This window comes from Zonotrichia leucophrys, chromosome 5, assembly GCF_028769735.1.
Source record: "Zonotrichia leucophrys gambelii isolate GWCS_2022_RI chromosome 5, RI_Zleu_2.0, whole genome shotgun sequence".
NCBI lineage: Eukaryota > Metazoa > Chordata > Aves > Passeriformes > Passerellidae > Zonotrichia > Zonotrichia leucophrys.
Genome location: NC_088175.1, coordinates 48088090 through 48107489, shown reverse-complemented (window position 1 = coordinate 48107489; position 19400 = coordinate 48088090). Strand labels below are relative to the sequence as shown.

Genomic DNA, 19400 nt, shown 5'->3' with positions numbered 1-19400 from the left:
CCTCCCGCTCCCTCATGGCCCCCCACATTCCCGTGGATACCCCGTCCCTCCGGCCCCCGTGTCCCCGTGTTCTGCCTTGTCCCCAGTGTCCCTCCGTGTGTCTATGTCCCCCCGTGTCCCCATGTCCCGCCTTGTCCCCAGTGTCCCCCCGTGTGTCCCTGTCCCCTCATGTCCCCCGTGTATCCCCTGTGAGATGTAAATCAAGCGGGGGGGCGGGACTGTGTAAATGTCGTGCGAGCGTCATGCAAACGATCCCGGGACTCATCCCGAGGGACTGGGGGAGGGGGGGAGCCCCACTGTGATGAGATGCAAACTCGGGGCGGGGCCGCGGGCCATATGCAAATGAGATGCAAACGAGCCGCAGGAAGAGGACAGGACACTCCCCCTCCCCACGTGACCCGTGTCGCCCGCGCTCCCGGCGCGCCGCTCTGACGTCACTTCCGTCGCGGCGGCGGCGGCCGGGGGACACCGGGCCCGGGCCCCCCGCGTCGCCGTCATGGCGGACGACGGCGGCGAGGAGAAGAAGCAGGTGGCCAAGTTCGAGCTGGAGCGGGAGACGGAGCTGCGCTTCGAGGTGGAGGCGGGGCAGACGGTGCAGCTGGAGCTGCTGACCGGCATGGCCGAGGTGTTCGGCACCGAGCTCACCCGCAACAAGAAGTTCACGTTCGACGCGGGCGCCAAGGTGGCGGTGTTCACGTGGCACGGCTGCACCGTGCAGCTCAGCGGCCGCACCGAGGTGGCCTACGTGTCACGGGACACGCCGATGCTGCTGTACCTGAACACGCACACGGCGCTGGAGCAGATGCGGCGCCAGGCCGAGCGGGAGGACGAGCGCGGGCCCCGCGTCATGGTGGTGGGGCCCACCGACGTGGGCAAGACCACCGTGTGCCGCCTGCTGCTCAACTACGCCGTGCGCCTGGGCCGCCGGCCCACCTTCGTGGAGCTGGACGTGGGGCAGGGCTCGGTGTCCATCCCCGGCACCATGGGCGCGCTGTACATCGAGCGCCCGGCCGACGTGGAGGAGGGCTTCTCCCTGCAGGCCCCCCTCGTCTACCACTTCGGCTCTACCACGCCGGGCACCAACATCAAGCTCTACAACAAGGTGAGCGTGGAGGGCTCGGCCCGGCTCGGGTCTGGCCCCGGAGTTCCCCGCGATTTCCCTGCATGGTGTCTGAATCCCCAGGTGCTGTTTGGGGACAGCAGAACGTGCTTTAAAAACAGCCTCGTGCACGGCCAGTCACCTCTTCCTACCTGTGGGATGAGACAGGAGGAGACGAAGTTGATGAAGGGAGCTGGAGCACCTCCCCTGTGGAGACGGGCTGGGAGAGGTGGGGCAGTTCAGCCCGGAGGAGGAAAGGTTGTGCCCTGACCTCAGAGCAGCCTTTTCCATCCTGAGGGGCTACGGGGAAGCTGGAGAGGGATTCTTGTCAGGATCTGGAGCGATAGGGTGGGGTGGAATGGGTTCACAGTGAGAGAAGTTTAAGCTGGATATTGGGGAGAAATTCTTTTATGTGAGGAGAGTGAGGCCCTTCAGGGTTGCCTAGAGAGGCTGTGACTGCTCCATCTCTGGAAGTGTCCCAGGCCAGGCTGGATGAGGCTTGGAGGAAGCTGGGCTGGTGGAAGGTGTCCCTGCCATAGGGAACTGGGTGGGCAGGGACATCTATTCCAAGCCAGACCATTGCACAGTTCCATGATTTGAGAATGGAGGCCTTGAGGGTTCTGAAGGATCTGGGGACAGCACTGGGGACGGCATGGGGACACGGGTGCCTGGGTGTGACCCTTCCTCCCGCAGATCACGTCGTGCCTGGCCGACGTCTTCAACCAGCGCTGCGAGGTGAACCGGCGGGCGTCCGTCAGCGGCTGCGTCATCAACACCTGCGGCTGGGTCAAGAGCTCGGGCTACCAGGCGCTGGTGCACGCCGCCTCCGCCTTCGAGGTGGACGTGGTGGTGGTGCTGGACCAGGAGCGCCTCTACAACGAGCTCAAGCGGGACCTGCCGCACTTTGTGCGCACCGTGCTGCTGCCCAAGTCGGGCGGCGTGGTGGAGCGCTCCAAGGACTTCCGCCGGGAGTGCCGGGACGAGCGCATCCGCGAGTACTTCTACGGCTTCCGCGGCTGCTTCTACCCGCACGCCTTCGACGTCAAGTTCTCTGACGTCAAGATCTACAAGGTGGGCGCGCCCACCATCCCGGACTCATGCCTGCCGCTGGGAATGTCGCAGGAGGACAACCAGCTGAAGCTGGTGCCGGTGACGCCGGGGCGGGACATGGTGCACCACCTGCTGAGCGTCAGCACCGCCGACAGCCCCGACGACAACATCTCCGAGACCAGCGTGGCCGGCTTCATCGTGGTCACCGGCGTGGACCTGGAGCGCCAGGTCTTCACCGTGCTGTCCCCGGCCCCGCGGCCCCTCCCCAAGAACTTCCTGCTCATCATGGACATTCGCTTCATGGACCTCAAGTAGGGCAGGGGCAGGATTTTCCCCCCCTGCCTCCTCCTCCTCCTCCCTGTGCTCTCCCCTGTCCCCCCAGCGCGGTGTGACCCTGCTGCAGCACCCGCCCTTCGGTTTTATACTTTTTGTACTATTTGCTATTAAATCTGGAAGCCTTTGCCGCTGGTGAGCGTTTGCTGAGGGTGGGGTGTCCCCGAGGGGAGTGGGGATTGCCGGTCCCGGGCTCCCCCCGGGCTCCCCCCGCGCCCGGAGTGCGCAGCGCCCGGTCCCGTCCGCCCTCCGTCCGCCCCCTCCGACCCCCGGTTTGGTACGGCCCGCGCAGGCGCCGAGCCTCCGGCCGTGGCCCCGCCCACCGCGGCGTGAACGCGCACGCCCGCTCCGCGGCCTTGCGCATGCGCGCCGCGGCCGCCGGGGCGGGCCGGCGGAAGGTGGCCAATGGAGGCGCGCGGGGGGGCGCGGTGCGCACGCGCGCGCGTGACGTCCCGCCCGCCGCAGCCGCCGCCGTCCGTGCCCGGAGCCGCCGCCGCGCGCGGCCTCCTGCCGGTGAGTCACGTGGGCCGCGCGACCCCGCCGGGTCCCCGCCGCTCCGGCACCGCCGCCGCCTCCCCGGCCCGCCGCTCCCTCGCGCCCTTCGCCGGGGCCCGGCCGCGGCCGCCCCCGCCCCGCCGCTGCCCCCGCGGCTCCCCCCGCGCGCGGCTCGGGCTGTGCCCCGGTGCCCCCTCACCGCGCCGCGGCCCCTCCTGCCCGGCGCCCCAGCGGGCACCGACCCCTGCCCCGCCCGCCCCTCTGGCCGCGGCCCCGCTCCGCCGTTCCGCACGGCCGCCTGCCCCATGGTCGCGGTGCCTCTGCCCGGGAGCGCCGCTTCCTCCTGCCCCGGCTGCCGTGCCCGCGGCCCCGCCGCCACCGGGACCTTCTCCTGTGCCGCGGGGGCTGCGGGAGCGGCGGTGCGGGGCCGGCCGGGAGCGGTGCCCCGCGGGCTGGGGCCGCCCCTGCGCACGGTGCGGGGTGAGCGCTCCATAGTGGGGCTCGTTCCCCGCCTGGAAACCGCCCGGGGCCCGAGAGCGGCCGCAGGGAGCCCCGGGGCGCTGTCCCGCACCCGGCCTGTCCCCGGTGGCCCCGGGAACGCCGCAACCGCGCTGTTGTGGGGCACCGGAGCGCGGCCTCTGTACCGCGGCCCATGGGGACCTGTGTTTACAGCACGGCCTCCCCTCACGGCACCGTCCCTGCTCCCGGTGCGGGGCACTGGAACGGCTCCAGCCTGGCCTCCCCTCAGAGGGAATTCCCGGGTTCCCGAGCACCTGAACTGTGCCCTCTCACTGCGGCGATTGGGGAGGGGACCGGCTGCCCCGTGCTCCCCGTGCCTCCGGGAGCGGTTCTCCCGGATCTGCCGCTCCCGCCCCGGCACAGAGCTGGGTTTGGGCCTCAGGGATCCCCTGCACTCGGGGCTGCTCGGGATTTTTGGGGTGTGTGAAGTACAACCAGAGCCTTGTCCCGATCAAAGCCAGAGTTATCTTGGAGCCTCTTCCTGAGCTTAATCCAGTCACCCCCGTCCCTGGGCCGGGCCCGGGTGCTGCTTTAGCGGGCGTTTATTCCCGCTGGTTCCCAGGCCAGCAGCCCCATCTGGGAATGGAGAGGGCGGTGGTTGGGTGGGTCCAAGGGGAGACCTTGAACTCCCCTGTGAGGGGCCTGTCCGGGGACATTCCCACCTGTCGCTGTGCCCGGTGTCTCCTGACACAGTGACAAGAGGCTGGCGCTGTCCTTGCTCGCTGTGGGGCCCGTTGGGACGCGGCCTCGATGGATGAGGCATTGTTCCTCCTGCTTTGGCCATAAAATGGGGCTAATCCCGTGTAAAGCAGCGGGATGGGCTGCGGAAGGAGGATGGGAGCGGTGTAAGCCCTGGGCAGGAGATAAGCAGGGAGTGATTCCAGCCTTCTGGCTGTCTGCAGTGGAGTATTTCTCCATGTTCTGTGTTGATCCTTCTGTATATCCAGCTGGGAGAAAGGCAGGTGTGCAGGGTGCACCTGGAGCTGAGGAGCAGCCAGACAGACATTGCTGTGCATCCTCCTTTGGAATCAGGAGCAGGGAGGTGTCCCCAAAGTGTCCTGTTGGGGCGGGTGCTCCGGTTTGGACACAGGGCAGTGACCAGTGGGGATCTCATGCTGGCATTGCTCCAGCTATGGAGCAGTGCCAGGTTTGGGAAAATTTGCACTTTCTGTGATGGATTTTGGGGTGTGAATTGTTAGCTGGCTGTGCAGGGACAGGGTGAGCAGAGGGAGGAGGGAGTTCCTTGTTCCATGGACGCCCCTCACTCACGGTGCCAGGCAGCCAGCTCTGGAAGGGCTCTGTGGAACTCTGGGCTGCAGCTGATCCAAACACAGTGGGAACAGGTGAAGCACATCCCGTCTGTCTCCCTGCAGCCGGGATCTGCCCTGTCTGGGAGTTGCCTCACGTGGAAGGAATTGTTTGTGTGTTTGCCCTGCGCCATGGGAACTCTGCTGGATCGGGGCAGGTCCCTGGGAGCTGTGGGTTTGGGAGGTTTGGGAGCCGGTGACCGGGAGGGAGCTCTGTCTGTCCTGCCTGTGCCATGGATCCCAGGGGTGGCAGGGACCATGTGGTTGATGCCAAGGTGCATTTCCTCTTCCCGGGCAGGAGCAGAGTGAGGGAGGAGGGAATGTCGGGAGCTGGGGACACGTGTGTCCCCATCCCAGTAGAGGTGGGAGCACCTCCTGCTCCAGAAGGGACAAGGCATGGAGCGCCTGGCTGCGTGTGGGAAGGCTGGAGAGGGGCTGGAGCAGATGAGCACAGTGGGGAAGGAGGAGAACAGGGCTGGGAGGGGAGGAAAGGGAGGAAATCAGTGAGGCTTTACAGGCCTTGAACCAAGAAAAGGAGATGCAGGCTCAGAGAAATGGAAGGTGACAGCAGTCGTGCTTGCACATATCCCGAGGGAGGGAATTTGGAATGAGAAGAAATCCCCAGAAATGGAGGTGAAGGAAACAGGAGCAGCTCCCCTGTATGAGTGCAGAGAAACCCTGGAGAGTGGAGATGACTGCTCCAGAGGTGGCTGAGCAGAGCAGAACTGGGAAAGTGCTCCAAAAAGGAGGTGCTGGGATGGGAAAACCAGGTGGAATTTCTGAGGGAGAGGGAAGGGGGAGTGAGCAGTGACACAGGCGCTGGGGGAGGAAGAAGCAGGGCAGGTCTGGAGGAGCAGCGGGAGAGGAGGAGTTGCTGGGCTGGAATTGGCAGAGGGAAAGGAATGGGAGGCAAGAGCAGAAAGGAATGGGAGGCAAGAGCAGAGCCCATGCAGGCCACAGGTAGGCGAGATGAGCTGGGGGCTCCTTGGAGCAGGGAAGTCTGTGAGTGGCCTTGGTGGATAGCGACAAAGTGGCCAGCGAGGCAGAGGATTTGGGGCAAAAGTGGAGGGAAAGGAAGGGTTGGTTGACCAGAGGTGGGCAGGTTGTAGTGCTGGGAAGGAATATGTGTGTTTGGGAGAATTGGGGCCTGAATTTGTGGAATCTGTGGGAATCTGCAGTGGGTTTTTCTTGTGTTTCTCCTGGACCCCTTAAGGACTGCAGAGAAGAGATCCCACATTTTGACAGCTTTTTCTCTGGGCCTCTGCAGCAGGGCTGGGGCTGGGGCTGGGGAGTGCTGTGGGGTCTCAGCACGGTGGGGGATCAGGAAGGCATTCTGGGGAGCAGCGAGGTGGCTCTGGGAGCCGGGATGGGCTCCTGTTTGATGAGTTGTGGTGTTTTCCAGGCACAGGCAGCTGGAGCAGGGATGCATTTGCATCGCCTCTCGCTGGGGTGTCACTAGTGACAGCGCTGGGGCTCTCCCCCTGCTCAGGGGTGCCGGATTCCATGGGGAGCTGGCTCCAGCACGCCAGCTCCGCAGGGATCCCGCTGTGGAAGGGCTCCTGAATCTCTGGCTGGGAGGGCTGGGGCAGGGCAGGGCCACGAGGCGCATGCCCAGGGCGCCCTGCGAGGGCAGGGTGGGGATCTCCGGAGCAGGAATTATCAGGGAACAGCTCCTTCTGCCTGGCAGCGCCTGTTTGAGGCCGAGGTGTGGCCGTGCCTCCATGGCGGAGCGTTCAAAGGGCCGGGTGCTCAGGGAGCAGATTGCTCCTGCTAAAGCAATCAGCCGTGATGTCAGGCCCGCGCTTCCGATAGCCCATCCCTGGAATTGCTGTTGGGCTCGGCTCTGTGGGGTGTTGGGCTCTTCCCCGAACAGGCAGAGCGGGGCTGGGAAACTGCTGCTCTCCAGGGAACTCTGTCCCTGCTATGGAAAACAGCTTTCCCTGGTGTTACTGTTCCATTTGCTCCGCTCAGGAGCTGCAGCCAGGTGAAACCTGCACATTCCCTGCCGGGCAGAGCCTCAGCCCCACATTTCCTCTCACTCCCAAGGGCAGGGACACCTCGGGGTGGGAAGTTGAGCTTTGGTCCTGCAGAGGCCGAGTGGCAGGAGCTGTTGCTGGGTGAGTCAGGCGGAGTGGCCGTGAGCTGGGGCTGAGCCCACTTGGTGGTAACACATCCTTGTCATTAAAGCCGCCTTTAATTGGGCGCCGCAGCTCTCCCAACCTTCACTCGCGTTTAGTCAGCGCTGGAGAGTTCCCTGCCCACCCCGAAGGACAAACTGGGGCGGCAGAGAAAGCTGGAAGGGAGAAAGGAGTGAGCTGTGGGCTGTGCTTGGACCTGCACATGGAGGCAGCAAGGGGAGGGCAGGTGACAGACGGTGACAAGGTGAGGAGTGGTGGCTGTGGCAGCAGGAACTGGTGGGATATGATGGGTGATAGGCTGGTGGCTGCTTGGGGCAGGGACACCTTCCACTATCCCAGGCTGCTCCAAACCCCATCCAGCCTGGCCTTGGACACTTCCAGGAATATGGCATCCACAGCTCCTCTAGCAAACCTGTGCCAGGGCCTCACCACCTTCACAGGGAAGAATTCCTTCCCAATATCCCATCCAACCCTGGGCTCTGTCGTTTCGAATCCACTCTTCCATGTCCTGGCGCTGCAGTTCCTGATGAATCCAGAGCTGCAAAGGCCACTTATGATCATGGGATTGGTGTTTTCCATGGGCCTCTCCTGTCTCCTACCCTCCAGGGAAGGGGCTGAGATTCCTGGGTGTTTTTTCCTCCTGTGGTCTCCACCCTTATGTTAAATCCTGGAGTCTCTGCTCAGCCCCTGCCCCTCAGGGAGCCAGCACTCGCTGGTGCTGGGATTTGGGCCGGAGCTGCAGGAAGGAATTAATGGTGTCCCTCCAGTCCTTCCAGGACTCAGGGTGGGTTTCTCGGGGATAGAGGGAGTAGCTTGGAGTTCCTGCAGCAGCCAATGCCCCCGGGCTGGGACGGGAGACGCCGTGGCCAGGCTGCTGTGGCTAATGACAGCCGGCTCCTTCCCTTCTCTGCCATGCTAATTTCTGTTGCTGTTTTTTCCAGGTGAGCTGTGGCACACCAGACCTCGAGTTTTAATGGTTTTATGTAGTATTTTTTAAAAGACTGATGGATGAATGAATGAAGAAGGATTTTAACGAAGGAAGGGGACGGGAAAAATGGAGGTGTTTGGAACAAACTGAGGTTTCTCCCCGCACTGCCCGGGCCATGGGTGAGACAGAGCTGCTCAGCACCCCTTCCACCCTTTGGTGTCTGCTGGGGTTGTAAAGGCGCTCCCTGAACACCCCCTTCCCGTTCACCTGCTGGGAAATGGTTGCTGCAGAGAAGATTTAATGAAATTCCTGTCGCTCCCCAACCGCCGAGTGCATCCTGAGCCCATGGAAGGGCCTGGGGGGTCAGGAGAAAGGAGCAAGTAGGAAAACCCACAATCCGCCAGACCTTCCCCTCCGCCCCCCTCGAAAAAAAGGATTTACAGCTCAACCTTGCACCAGCTGTTCCTCGGCTTTAACAGACAAGAGAGAAATAAATAAAATTAAACGGCCACCATCAGCCAGCCAGCCCCAGATCCCGGTGAAATCAGGGAGAGTGTTTCCGTGACCCCTCCAGCGAGGGGAGGAGGAGGAGGCACGGCAGCTCCGTGAGGAAGCTGGGATTGCTTGGAGACCACCCCCTCCTCCCGTGCAGCACCGGGGGCTGCGCACAGCAGAGGCGGATTAAAAAGGAGAAGTGGCTGCCCTGAGGCTCCCGGAGTGGCTTTTTTGCAAGCACTTTGCTGATCCTGTGCTCTTCTCGGGGTGCTGGCTGGGTGGGAAGCAGCCTGCCCAAGCCTGGGGAATTCTCTCCCTGCTGAGCCTGCCTGTGGGCTGCTGCCTGGACTGAGGCTTGCAAGGGCGCTCAGCATTCCCACTCCAACGGTTGTCCTAAACCCAAATCCCTTTCTCTGTTGTGAATTTTTAATGTTTTTAACCCTCCTTCCCTGCGCCCGGGAGCTCTCACGGGGCAGAGCTTAGAGTGGGCTCCTCTCCTGGGCCTCCTGCTCCAGAGCCTTCTCCGGACTGCGCGCCCCAGTCGGAGCTCGCCCCAGGAGCAGGCGTGGGGGCAGGGTAGGGGTCAGCCCCTGTCCCCCTCCCCTTCTCATCCTGCTCTGAGTCCCCTGGGGCCTGGGCTATGCTGCGGGGCGGACCCCCCACCACAGCTCCAACATGCCAGCAGCCTCTGGAAAGAGATTCAAACCCAGCAAGTACGTGCCGGTCTCCGCTGCTGCCATCTTCCTAGTGGGAGCCACCACCCTCTTCTTCGCCTTCACGTGAGTCCCGGCGGCTGGGCCAGAGCGGGGAGGGCCGGCAAGGACAGGGGACAGGAGCTGGGATTTCCTCCCAGAGGGAAGGGGGGTATTGTGCTCTGGGTGCTGCAGCCACAGCAGGAGCCATTTCATTCACTCCATGAGTTTTCCCAGGGGAAGCTGCGTGCTGGCAGTCCTGGTGGTGAAGCACCACTCAGCTCCAGGCCAGCTGGGTTGGGAACTGGTTTGTGACCTGTGGGTGGAAAAGGCATAGATCACTTTCTCCTTTGGAGCCAGGCGAGGTGGATTGGTGGGCTGGGGTAGGACACGTGTTATTTTTAGTTTCGTAATCAATTTGTGAGCCACAAAGGAAAGTTCAGGGAGGAGAACTCTGACCCCAGTGCGGATCACTCGCTGTGTTCTGTCCCCTGCCCTGGGGCAACGAGGGTTCCATGTCTCTGGAGAGGGTCCCAGGGAAGTGGCCAGCAGGTCACTGGGGCCTGGGGGGGCCACTGGGCTGGGAGATGGTGCTGGGTGCTGGAGAGGCGTGGTGACATCCCTGGGCTGCTGCTGTTCCCTGCCCGGTGACACGTGCCCTAGTGACGTGCTCAGAGGGGTGACACGCAGGGCAGCAGAACCTCGAGGTGCTGAGGGAGCCTGGCGGAGGGTGGCTCAGCTGAGCTGGTACCATGGCACAGTGTGCCAGGCAGGAAAGCCAGAGCATGGCAGCTGGAATGGCTACCAGGTCCTGCAGGGCATCCCTGGGGTCTCAGCAGGGATGTGTTTGGGGTCCTGGCTGGGTGCAGGAAGGAGCTGCACCCTCAGCTTCAGGGAGCCTCTCCCACTGCCTGGGCTTTTCCTGCTGGGGCCACAGGAATCAGCTGGAGCTGTGGGAGGCCAAAGGGACAGGTGCCATGGCTGCTGCCACTCCCTGGGAAGGCTCCATTGGTGGCAGGAAGGTCACCGTGGCTTTGGTGACAGGGGAACATGACAACTGGGCAGGGAGGGGGGAACTTGACAACCAAAGAGGGGAGCGGGGTTGGTTTGCCCCGTCCAGCGCCCAGTGCAGCTGGCAGTGTCACTCAGCAGCGTGTGGCTGTCCCCTGCTGGGACCCTGGGCAGTCACCAGGCTCCCAGGCTCGGGGTTTGGCTGCTCCAGGCTGCCTGGTGCCTTTGGAAGTCGCTGACTCTTGCTGCTGTGCCAGGGGATGAAGGAGAGGCGGAGGGAGCGGGCGGTGCCCTCCGGGCTGCGTGTGCCACCCCGTGTGTGACCTTAGGGGACAGGCTGGCTCTGGTTTGGCACGGTGGCTGCCGGACAGCTGGACCCCGCGCCCATCCCAGCCTTGGGTGCCAGCAGCACCGGGAGCAGCCGCTTATCAGCGGGCGGTGAGAGGCAGCGCCGGCGCCGTGGAGGAGCAGGTTTGGCCGGGGCAGGAGCTCCTGGGCAGGTCGCTGTAATTGCAGGTCAGCAGTGTTGTTTATCCGACTGCAGAACATCCCATTAAAGCCCAGGCACGGCTTTCACACGCTCCCTGCGGGATGGATCCTTTGGGACAGGGTCTGCCTGGTGCTGGAGCAGGTTGGCAGGGTAATAGGGCTCCAGGTTTGCCTCCTGCGTGGTCCTGGGGGCCACTGTGCCCCTTCCCCCTGTCAGCATCCGACCTAAGGCCGGTCCTTTGGGAAGTGCAATAGAAGCTGTAGGGACAGGCTCTGGGAGACATCCCCAAAACAGGGAGCAGCCAGGGGTCGGCACGGCTCTCAAGGCTCCAGTTGTGTTGCTTCCAGCCTATCCACTGGATGCCTTTTGGTCCATCCAGGATTTGTGTCTCTGGGCCAAGAACTCTCTTTAATTGATTAATTTAATTAGGAGCTGCTGCTGCTGCGGCTGAGCACGTGGCGGTGGAAATGAGGCCGGTTGCCCTGGAGGGAGGGGTGGCAGGAGAGGGGATGTTCCCACCTCCCCCTGGGATGAGTGGGGGTCCCAGGCTTGCTGGGCTCTTAGACAGGTGCTGATTTAGGATGGAAATTCCCTCTTGGGGTCCATTTGTCCATTCCTTGGCCTCCCACTGGCTGGTCCCTGCTCCTGGTGTAGTTGGCTCTCAGGTTCCCTGTCCCCTCCCTGGGGCTGGCAGTGCCACTGGGACACAGTGCCATGCCCGCTCCCAGTCAGATCCAAACCTGTGTGAGGGCGAGCAGGGATTGTGTTTGTGCCAAGGCCTTTGGAGAGCCCATGGGTCAGAGCTCAGGGAACAGGAGGGAGGGAAGGCTGTGCCTGGGAGAGTGCAGGGGCTGAGGGGCTGGGGAAGGGATGCCAGCAGGGAGGGAGGGACAGGCTTCTTCGGGCGTGACTGGTAGCAAGAAGCCCGAGTCTCATCCCGCTGTGACTCATGGTGCCCGAGGTTCCCCGAGTCCTCTCATGTGCTGCCAGGGACAAGTCCCAACAGCTCCTCTGGCCACGAGCGTGTTGCATGCCGATGCTGAGGGGCAGCCCGATGGGTGCTGCGGGACCTGCGTGGCTGGTGATGGGGAGGAGCCTCCCTGCTGCTCCTGCTGCTCCTGCCCCGCGTGCCCTGGGCTCGAGGCAGGGCCTGCACTCTCTGTTCAGGAGAGCAAAAGGCAGGAACACATCACTCCCCTGATAAGGAGCTTCCCTTGGGATAGGCAGCACCTTTGCTTTCTGCGGAGAACCCCTGATCCCTCCAGTGGCTGGGGGTGGTCCCAGGAGGTGACTCCCTGGTTGTGGGGTCACCAGCATGGTGCCACTGGCTCTGTGGGGATTCCCATGGCACAGGGAGTCAGGAAGGCAGCAGGTCCTGGTGTTCCCTGTGGAGGATGTTCTGCTTGCCCTGGCCCGTGAATCCCACCCAGGGGGTCTCATCAGTGTGTCTGAGCCCACTGTCCTGCCCCAGGAGCTGTGTGTCCCTCCAGGAAGGGCTGGCTGCTGGGACAGCACAGAGGTGTTCCCTTCCCCTGGTCCCTCCCTCTCTGTGTGCCCCGGAGCTTTCTGAGGCAGCTGGATCCTTCCCAGCCTCCCTGGGCTCTGTCTCTCAGGATCCAGGCCGTGTGCTTGGCTCAGCCTGCCTGTTGGCTGTTCCCTGTGTGGGATGACTGCCCGGGCATGGGTCTTCCTGGCTCCCCTCCATCTCTTTCAAGCAAAGGTTTGGGCTGGGATTTCCCTTCCTGGAAAGAGGAGCTCCTTCCACAAGGTTTCTGGAAGGGCATTTCCTACTTTGAGGGCTCCTCTGAGCTCCCTGGCCCTCTCTGTACAGCAGAGAGCAGAGCCAGGGAGGCTTCTCTCAAGTGGAGTAGGAGTTCAGCTCAGGGACATGGGATCCTTGGTTCTGGTGTGTCCTCACACTCTACAACCCCCTGACAGGAGGGTGTGGCCAGGTGAGGTTGGGCTCTTCTCCCAAGGAACAAGAGGAAGCAGCCTCAGGTGCTGCCAGGAGAGGTTTAGTTTGAATGTTAGGGAAAATTTCCTCATGGAAAGGGTTGTTTGGTGACTCTAGCACTGCCCAGGGCAGTAGTGGTGGAGTCACCACAAAACATGTGGCTGTGGCACTTGGGGACACGGTTCAGTGGTGGCCCCGACGGTGCTGGGGAAGCAGTTGGAATCGGTGATCTTTGAGGATTTTTCCAACCTGAACAATTCTGTGATCCATGACCCTGTGATTTGTCCCTTGCTTGGGTTGAGGCCTGGCACTGTCACTTAGGTGCTGTGCCTCCAGCACTGCTCTCGGAGGGTTTGGGGCACAGATTGGAGAGGACTCCTCCTCTGCAGCCCGTCCCAGCTGGGAGAATCCTCCTGGCTGGCTTCCAGTGCAGGCGGTAGGGCCGGCATGGCCGGTGCCGCTCAGGAGCCGCTCCCCAGCCCGGGGCACAGCTCGGGGGGCTGGGCCAGGAGGTGCCATTCGGGAAATGCCATCCCGGGAGATGCCAGCCTGATACGGAGCAGGGAGGCAGCACCCAGGGTGCCCAGCAGGGTGGCTCCTCAGGAATGAGGGGGAAGAGGCTTTGGGGAAGGTGGTGTGTGGGGCCTGGGGGGCCAGAGAGGAGGAGGAGGAGGAAGAAGATAAGTATGCTGGGTGGCTTGGCCATGCTCTCCTCCTTGCCAGGAATGTCTTCCAACCAAAAGTTTGCCCTCCTGTGCCTGGATGGGGACAGCCTCAGCCTTGGCCTGTGAGAGCAGGTCCCACTGATGCTTCCCAGCCTCCCTGGGGCACGGAGCGGTGCCCGGTGCTGGGAGCGCCCTGCCTGCCTCACCCTCTGTGCTGCCAGGTGTGTGCTGGAAGGGTGTGCCCGCTTCTCCTGCCCTGCCCCTGGCACAGCTGCTGCTCCTCACCCGGGGGTGCCCCCTGCACCTGGGACAGAGCCCTGCACCAGCTGGAGCCTTGGCATGGCTCTGGGACCTGCTGTGACAAGGATGGGCTGCCTCCCCCGGGCGATGGGACCCGTCTCTGTGGGTGGTGGTGGAGGAGGGGACGGGGCCAGCGCCTGCCCCTTCACCCCAGCCTGGGGGGATTACAGCCCTGGCACCATATGTCGCCCTGCCCGCCCAGCCCCACGCTGCTCCGGCCACCTAAATCCATCGGCACTTAGCCCAGTGGGGGGAAGAGAGGGACAGATGCTGCCCTAGATCTGTGGGATTTAATCCCAGCAGCAAAGCAGATTAGGGACTTACGCTGGCGCCTGCAAGGGGGAAGCCCGCTGTCCTGAGCCCTCCTGCTGGGACAGGAGGGAGCAGGGTGATTCCCTCACAGCGCTCCCACGGCCTTTTTGGAGGAGCTGGGTGCTGGCTGGGGTCCCCGTGTCCTGCAGGAGCTGTCACTGGGATGTGAGGAGCATGAGTGGCTGTGGAGGCACCAGAGCTTGTGCTGGTTTCGTGTCCCCTCCCTCACAGGGTCCCCTGTGCCCCTGAGCAGCTGGTGGGGCACAGGGAGGATGACATCCTGCTTTCTGGCAGGTCCCTTGGGTGCCCCCCATGCCATTGGCCTGGTTTTTCCTATTGCCAGCACCACTGCTCTGTGGGACCCTCCAGTGGGGTCCCAAAGGGGAATTTTGCTCCCTGAAGGATGCCTGGAGCACATCCCATTGTGGCCCGCAGGTGCTCCCCAAGCTGTGCTGTACAAGTGGCTGCAGTGTGGGTGTGGGATGCACTGCTGGGAGGCGGCGGGAGTGACACAAGTGAGGGTCTGAGGGTCTCACGGCTGCTGTGCCTGCAGGTGCCCAGGGCTCAGTATCTACGTGTCCCCCATCATCCCCGCCTACAATGCTGTCGTCTTCCTCTTTGTGCTGGCCAACTTCAGCATGGCCACCTTCATGGACCCAGGCATATTCCCACGAGGTGAGTCTGGCTCTGGCCGGGAGGAGCTGCCTCCTTGCACCCTTCCTCTGAGGTAAAGGGGATTTCTGGGTCCCAAAAGGCTGGTGAGGAGCCTTCCTCGCCCTGCCCGGTGGGATCAGGCAGTGACAAGCGCTACAGGGATGGGTTCAGCATCCCATGTTGGGTCCTTGGGACGCAGGCAGTGTCAGGATTCTGGGACAGGGCCTGGCAGAGCTCCCCCCAGCCTGTTTGGGGGTCCCTGGCTGTCCCTGTGCCAGGTGACAGCAAGGTGATGCTGGGAGCCTTTGGCTGGGGCAGAAGGGGCTGCCCGGGCCCTGACACCATGCCGGGGTGTCCCCATCAGCTGAGGAGGACGAGGACAAAGAGGACGATTTCCGGGCGCCGCTGTACAAGACGGTGGAGATCAAGGGCATCCAGGTGCGCATGAAGTGGTGCGCGACCTGCCGCTTCTACCGCCCGCCGCGCTGCTCCCACTGCAGCGTCTGCGACAACTGCGTGGAGGTGAGGAGCTGCCGGGCCTCCGCCAGCCCCCCACAGGGCAGGGAGCCCCCCAGCACCCCCTCACCGAGCCCCATCCCCGGCAGGAGTTCGACCACCACTGCCCCTGGGTCAACAACTGCATTGGGCGGCGCAACTACCGCTACTTCTTCCTGTTCCTGCTGTCGCTCACCACGCACATCATGGGCGTCTTCGGCTTCGGGCTGCTCTATGTCCTGTACCAGGTGGAGGAGCTCTCCGGCGTCCGCATGGCCGTCACGTATCCTCCTGGGCAGCGCGGGTGGGCAGGGCGGGCTGGGCTCTGGGTGCGGTGCCCGGCGGGGCTGTGGCTGCTCCTTAGCTGGCTGTGGCAGCATGGTGGTGATGTGCGTGGCTGGGCTCTTCTTCATTCCCGTCGCTGGCCTGACAGGCTTCCACGTGGTGCTTGTGGCCAGGGGCCGCACTACCAACGAACAGGTACGTCTGAGGGACTGTGGGGGGACTGCCTGCTGGCCAGGCCACCTCGGGACACAGTTTGGGATTTCCTGGGACGGGTTGGATTAAAGCTGGGGGAGGCCCCTGAGCTGCAGAGGTAGAGCACAGGGTGACTGAGAGGCAGTTGCATTCATGGGGGTGCAGTCAGAGGATGGAGCCAGGTGGGCACTTCTGGGGCCCAAGAGGTGAAATTGAGGAGATCTGACCCCCTTGAGGGTATCTGAGCACTGAAACAGGCACTAGGAAAAGGAGCAGGATCTCAGAGTACCTCTGTGCTGGTCCTGAGGGGGTGTCCTGAGGGAGCTGGCGTGGCTGGCTGTGACACTCCTTTGTCCCACAGGTGACGGGCAAGTTCCGCGGGGGCGTCAACCCCTTCACCAACGGTTGCTGTAAGAACGTCAGCCGGGTCCTCTGCAGCTCCCCAGCGCCCAGGTGAGCCTGGCCTCTGCATCCCTGGGAAAACTGCCCCATCCTGGGCTCCAGGCCATGACCTTCCTCCCCCCTCCCCAGGTACCTCGGGCGCCCGAAGGCCGAGCAGACGGTGCTGGTGAGACCCCCGTTCCTGCGGCCCGAGGTGTCGGACGGTCAGATCACTGTCAAGATCATGGACAATGGTATCCAGACAGAGCTGAAAAGGACGAAGGTGAGGAAGGTGGGGACCAGCGCTGCCTGCGCTGGGGCCCTCCACGGATCCCAGGGGTGCAAGGCTGCATCCGTGAGTAGAGAACTGAGAGAGCCTGGTCACGTTCCCTGTCCCAGTCCGTGTCGTCTTGTTCTATGTCCCCATGGGTTGGAAACTGTCCCACTCCCATGTGGCAGTGACCACATGAGGCCTTGCCCCATCCATTGCCCTTACTGCTCCCATCCTTCCCCACCCTCTGGAGGTTCCCCCTCCTTGGCACTTCCAGCACCCACCTGGGGCACGCGCTGCCCCCTGTTCTGTCGGATGCCCGGGAGGCAGCAGGAGCCCCCAGCACCGCTGTCCGTGCCCTGCCAGCCCGGGGGGGCTGAAGCCTTGGCCCCTCCTGACCCTGCCTGCGCTTTGTCTCTGCAGTCCAAGGGGAGCCTGGAGGTGACGGAGAGCCAGTCTGCTGACGCCGAGCCGCCACCCCCACCTAAGCCTGACCTCAGCCGCTACACGGGCCTGAGGACACACTTAACCCTGGCCACCACTGAGGGTAAGGAGGGCACCAGGGCCCTGGCAGCCGCTGGGAGGGGAGCCCAGGGCTGCACCAGGCAGGCCAGGAGCCAGGGCCGTAGGGCAGACCTGGAGCACATCGGCATTCCTGGGCTGGTGTATGTGGCCCATTGCACTTGGAGAAGCCTGCGGGGGATGCTCAGAGCCAGCGTGGCGCTGTCTGGAGCCACCAGGAGCTGTGCCTTGCAGCCACCGCGCTGCCAGGACGGAGGAGGCGAAGCGGTGGCGGGCCTGGCTCAGCGGCACAGAGCGTCTGTGGCCGGCTCCGTGAGGGCCTGGCCAGAGGTGGGATGCGATGGGCAGAGCCTGTGGCAGCTGCTTTCTGCAGCAGCTGGAGACCCCACAGCTCTCCCGGCCCTGCCTGGGTCTGCTGCCCGCTGAGGGCTGTGCTGTGTGTGCTTCCATGGAGCTCCCTGACACCCCCGTGCCGTGCACCCCCAGGGTGTCACCCAGCCGGGGCTGCCGCAGGGGCACAGAAGTGCCAGCCCCACACACGTGGCTGTGGGGACATCCCTTCCTCCCGGTCTGTCTCTCCCACCCCGGTGCACCTCCCCTGCAGCCCGTTCCTGTCCCTGGTCTGTCTGCCCCAGGCTCGCAGTCGGTTCTGAGGCAGGGAGGGCGGGGCTTGGCGCGTTCCCTGCCCGCAGCTGCTCTGAGCGTGCCCCTCTCTCCCGGTGCAGACAGCAGCTTGCTAGGCAAGGACAGCCCCCCGACTCCCACCATGTACAAGTACCGGCCCGGTTACAGCAGCAGCAGCAGCTCGGCAGCCCTGCCCCACTCCACCAGTGCCAAGGTAAGGCTGAGCCTCGTGTGGCACGGGGGATGCCACCCCATTCGTGGTGTGGGAAGGGTTTAGGGCGTGCATTGGGAGCTCCACAGGGGCCCCATGGTCATTCTGTGGGTAACTGCTGCCCCTCTGCCCCTCAGCTGAGCCGAGTGAACAGCCTGAAGGAGCCCAACTCCATCTGTGACAGCGGCCACAAGCCCAGCTACCGCTCGGAGCCGAGCCTGGAACCCGAGAGCTTCCGCTCGCCCACCTTTGGCAAGAGCTTCCACTTTGACCCTCTCTCCAGTGGCTCCCGCTCCTCCAGCCTCAAGTCGGCCCAGGGCACGGGCTTTGAGACGGGCCACCTGCAGTCCATCCGCTCGGAGGGCACCACCTCCACCTCCTACAAGAGCCTGGTGAACCAGACGCGCAACGGCAGCCTCTCGTACGACAGCCTGCTCACGCCTTCCGACAGCCCCGACTTCGAGTCGGTGCAGGCGGGCCCGGAGCCCGAGCCGCCCGTGGGCTACACCTCGCCCTTCCTGTCGGCGCGCATCGCCCAGCAGCGAGAGACCGACCTGCACGGCCGCTTCGCCAGCGCCGCCTCTCCCAAGCACGCGGTGCCCCGCGAGCCCTCGCCCGTGCGCTATGACAATCTCTCCCGCCACATCGTGGCCTCCATCCAGGAGCGGGAGAAGCTGCTGCAGCAGCCGCCGGCCCCGGGCCGGGAGGAGGACGCGGGGCTGGCGGACTCGGGCATCCAGTCGACGCCGGGCTCCAGCAATGCCCCCCGCACCAGCTCCTCCTCGGACGATTCGAAGCGCTCGCCCCTGGGCAAGAACCCGCTCACCCGCCCGGCCCTGCCCCGCTTCGGCAAGCCCGAGCCCCCCCCGGCGCTGCGGGTGCGCTCGCTGGGCTCCCCCGAGCAGCCCGCCGCCCCCCACCTGGGCAAATCCGTGTCTTACAGCAGCCAAAAAACAGCCTCTCAGGCCGGCGGCCCCGAGACCGAGGAGGTGGCCTTGCAGCCCTTACTGGCACCAAAGTGAGTACTGTCATGGCACAGGGCCGTCTGTGGGGGGACCCTTGCCCAGTGTCCCTGCCAGCCCCTGGGGCAGCAGAACACCCCTCCCTGCGGAGAGGTGCTGGGAAGAGCAAGAGAAATCTTCCTGCTCTCCCAGAACAGAGCTGGTGCCCCCCACACCTCCTCAGTCACACCATGGGCCCCTCGGAATCTGGAGTGGGTGCTGGTGGTCCATGGGTTGGGCAGTGCTGTGGCAACGCTGAGGGCCAGCAACCTGTTCCCTCTCCTGACCCTGTGTCCGTGCTTCCTTCCCGCAGGGACGAGGTGCAGATGAGAACAGCCTACAGCAAGTCCAACGGGCAGCCCAAGAGCCTGGGCTCGGCCCCACCGGGCTCGGGGCCGGTGCCCCTCAGCAGCCCCACCCGCGGCGGTGTCAAGAAGGTCTCGGGCGTGGGGGGCACCACCTACGAGATCTCGGTATGAGGGGCAGAGCCGCCGCCCCTCCCCTGCTCCCCAGCGGCCCCAGGGACCCGCCGTGCCCAGACGCTTGTGGACTCCCGGAGAGCCGGGCGGGTCCCCCCTGCTCCTCCCGGTGCCCCCCGGGCCACGGGGGCCGCACACACCCGCGGGGGCTCGGGGAGGGCTCGGGGGATGGGGGGGCCGCAGCCCCGGCACCGCCTCGGCTGCGCCAGCCACTTGTGGGCCTTGTGCAATCACCCGCTCGCCTGGCGTGGTAGGAACGGATTGTTTTTAAACCAGAATACTTTTTTTTATTATTATTGTTACGGATTCTATTTTTTTTCTCTTTCCGAGTTACCAGGTGTGTGTATATATAAATATCTATATATATAAATATAAATATTAAAAAAAAAAAAGAAGCAGAAATTATATATCTTACCCAGAGAGAGGAAGAAACTACCCTGCTCAGGGCCTGGGCCCCTCCCACCTTGTCCCTGTCCCCAAAGGAGGGACGTGGGGCT

The 19400-nt window shown here is 63.9% G+C and overlaps 2 protein-coding genes across 3 annotated transcripts; both read left to right on the top strand.

Moving 5' to 3' along the window:
- Positions 1 to 26: 26 nt before the first annotated feature.
- On the top strand, positions 27 to 2610 carry CLP1 (cleavage factor polyribonucleotide kinase subunit 1). Of its 2 annotated transcripts, XM_064715259.1 has the most exons (3): positions 27 to 1102; positions 1184 to 1328; positions 1793 to 2288. In XM_064715259.1, the coding sequence occupies exons 1-3, from the start codon at positions 497 to 499 to the stop codon at positions 2152 to 2154; spliced, it is 1113 nt and encodes a 370-aa protein (XP_064571329.1). In that variant the 5' UTR covers positions 27 to 496; the 3' UTR covers positions 2155 to 2288. The 2 variants fall into 2 exon arrangements, with proteins under 2 accessions (XP_064571329.1, XP_064571328.1); XM_064715258.1 differs by lacking the exon at positions 1184 to 1328 and having other exon boundaries at positions 1793 to 2610.
- A 264-nt stretch (positions 2611 to 2874) lies between these two features.
- ZDHHC5 (zinc finger DHHC-type palmitoyltransferase 5) lies at positions 2875 to 19227 on the top strand. The gene is made up of 12 exons (XM_064715255.1): positions 2875 to 2995; positions 7883 to 9143; positions 14342 to 14463; positions 14807 to 14964; positions 15048 to 15220; positions 15315 to 15417; positions 15776 to 15867; positions 15946 to 16078; positions 16490 to 16613; positions 17314 to 17426; positions 17561 to 18441; positions 18738 to 19227. The coding sequence occupies exons 2-12, from the start codon at positions 9040 to 9042 to the stop codon at positions 18901 to 18903; spliced, it is 2169 nt and encodes a 722-aa protein (XP_064571325.1). The 5' UTR covers positions 2875 to 2995; positions 7883 to 9039; the 3' UTR covers positions 18904 to 19227.
- The last annotated feature ends 173 nt before the right edge of the window (positions 19228 to 19400 follow it).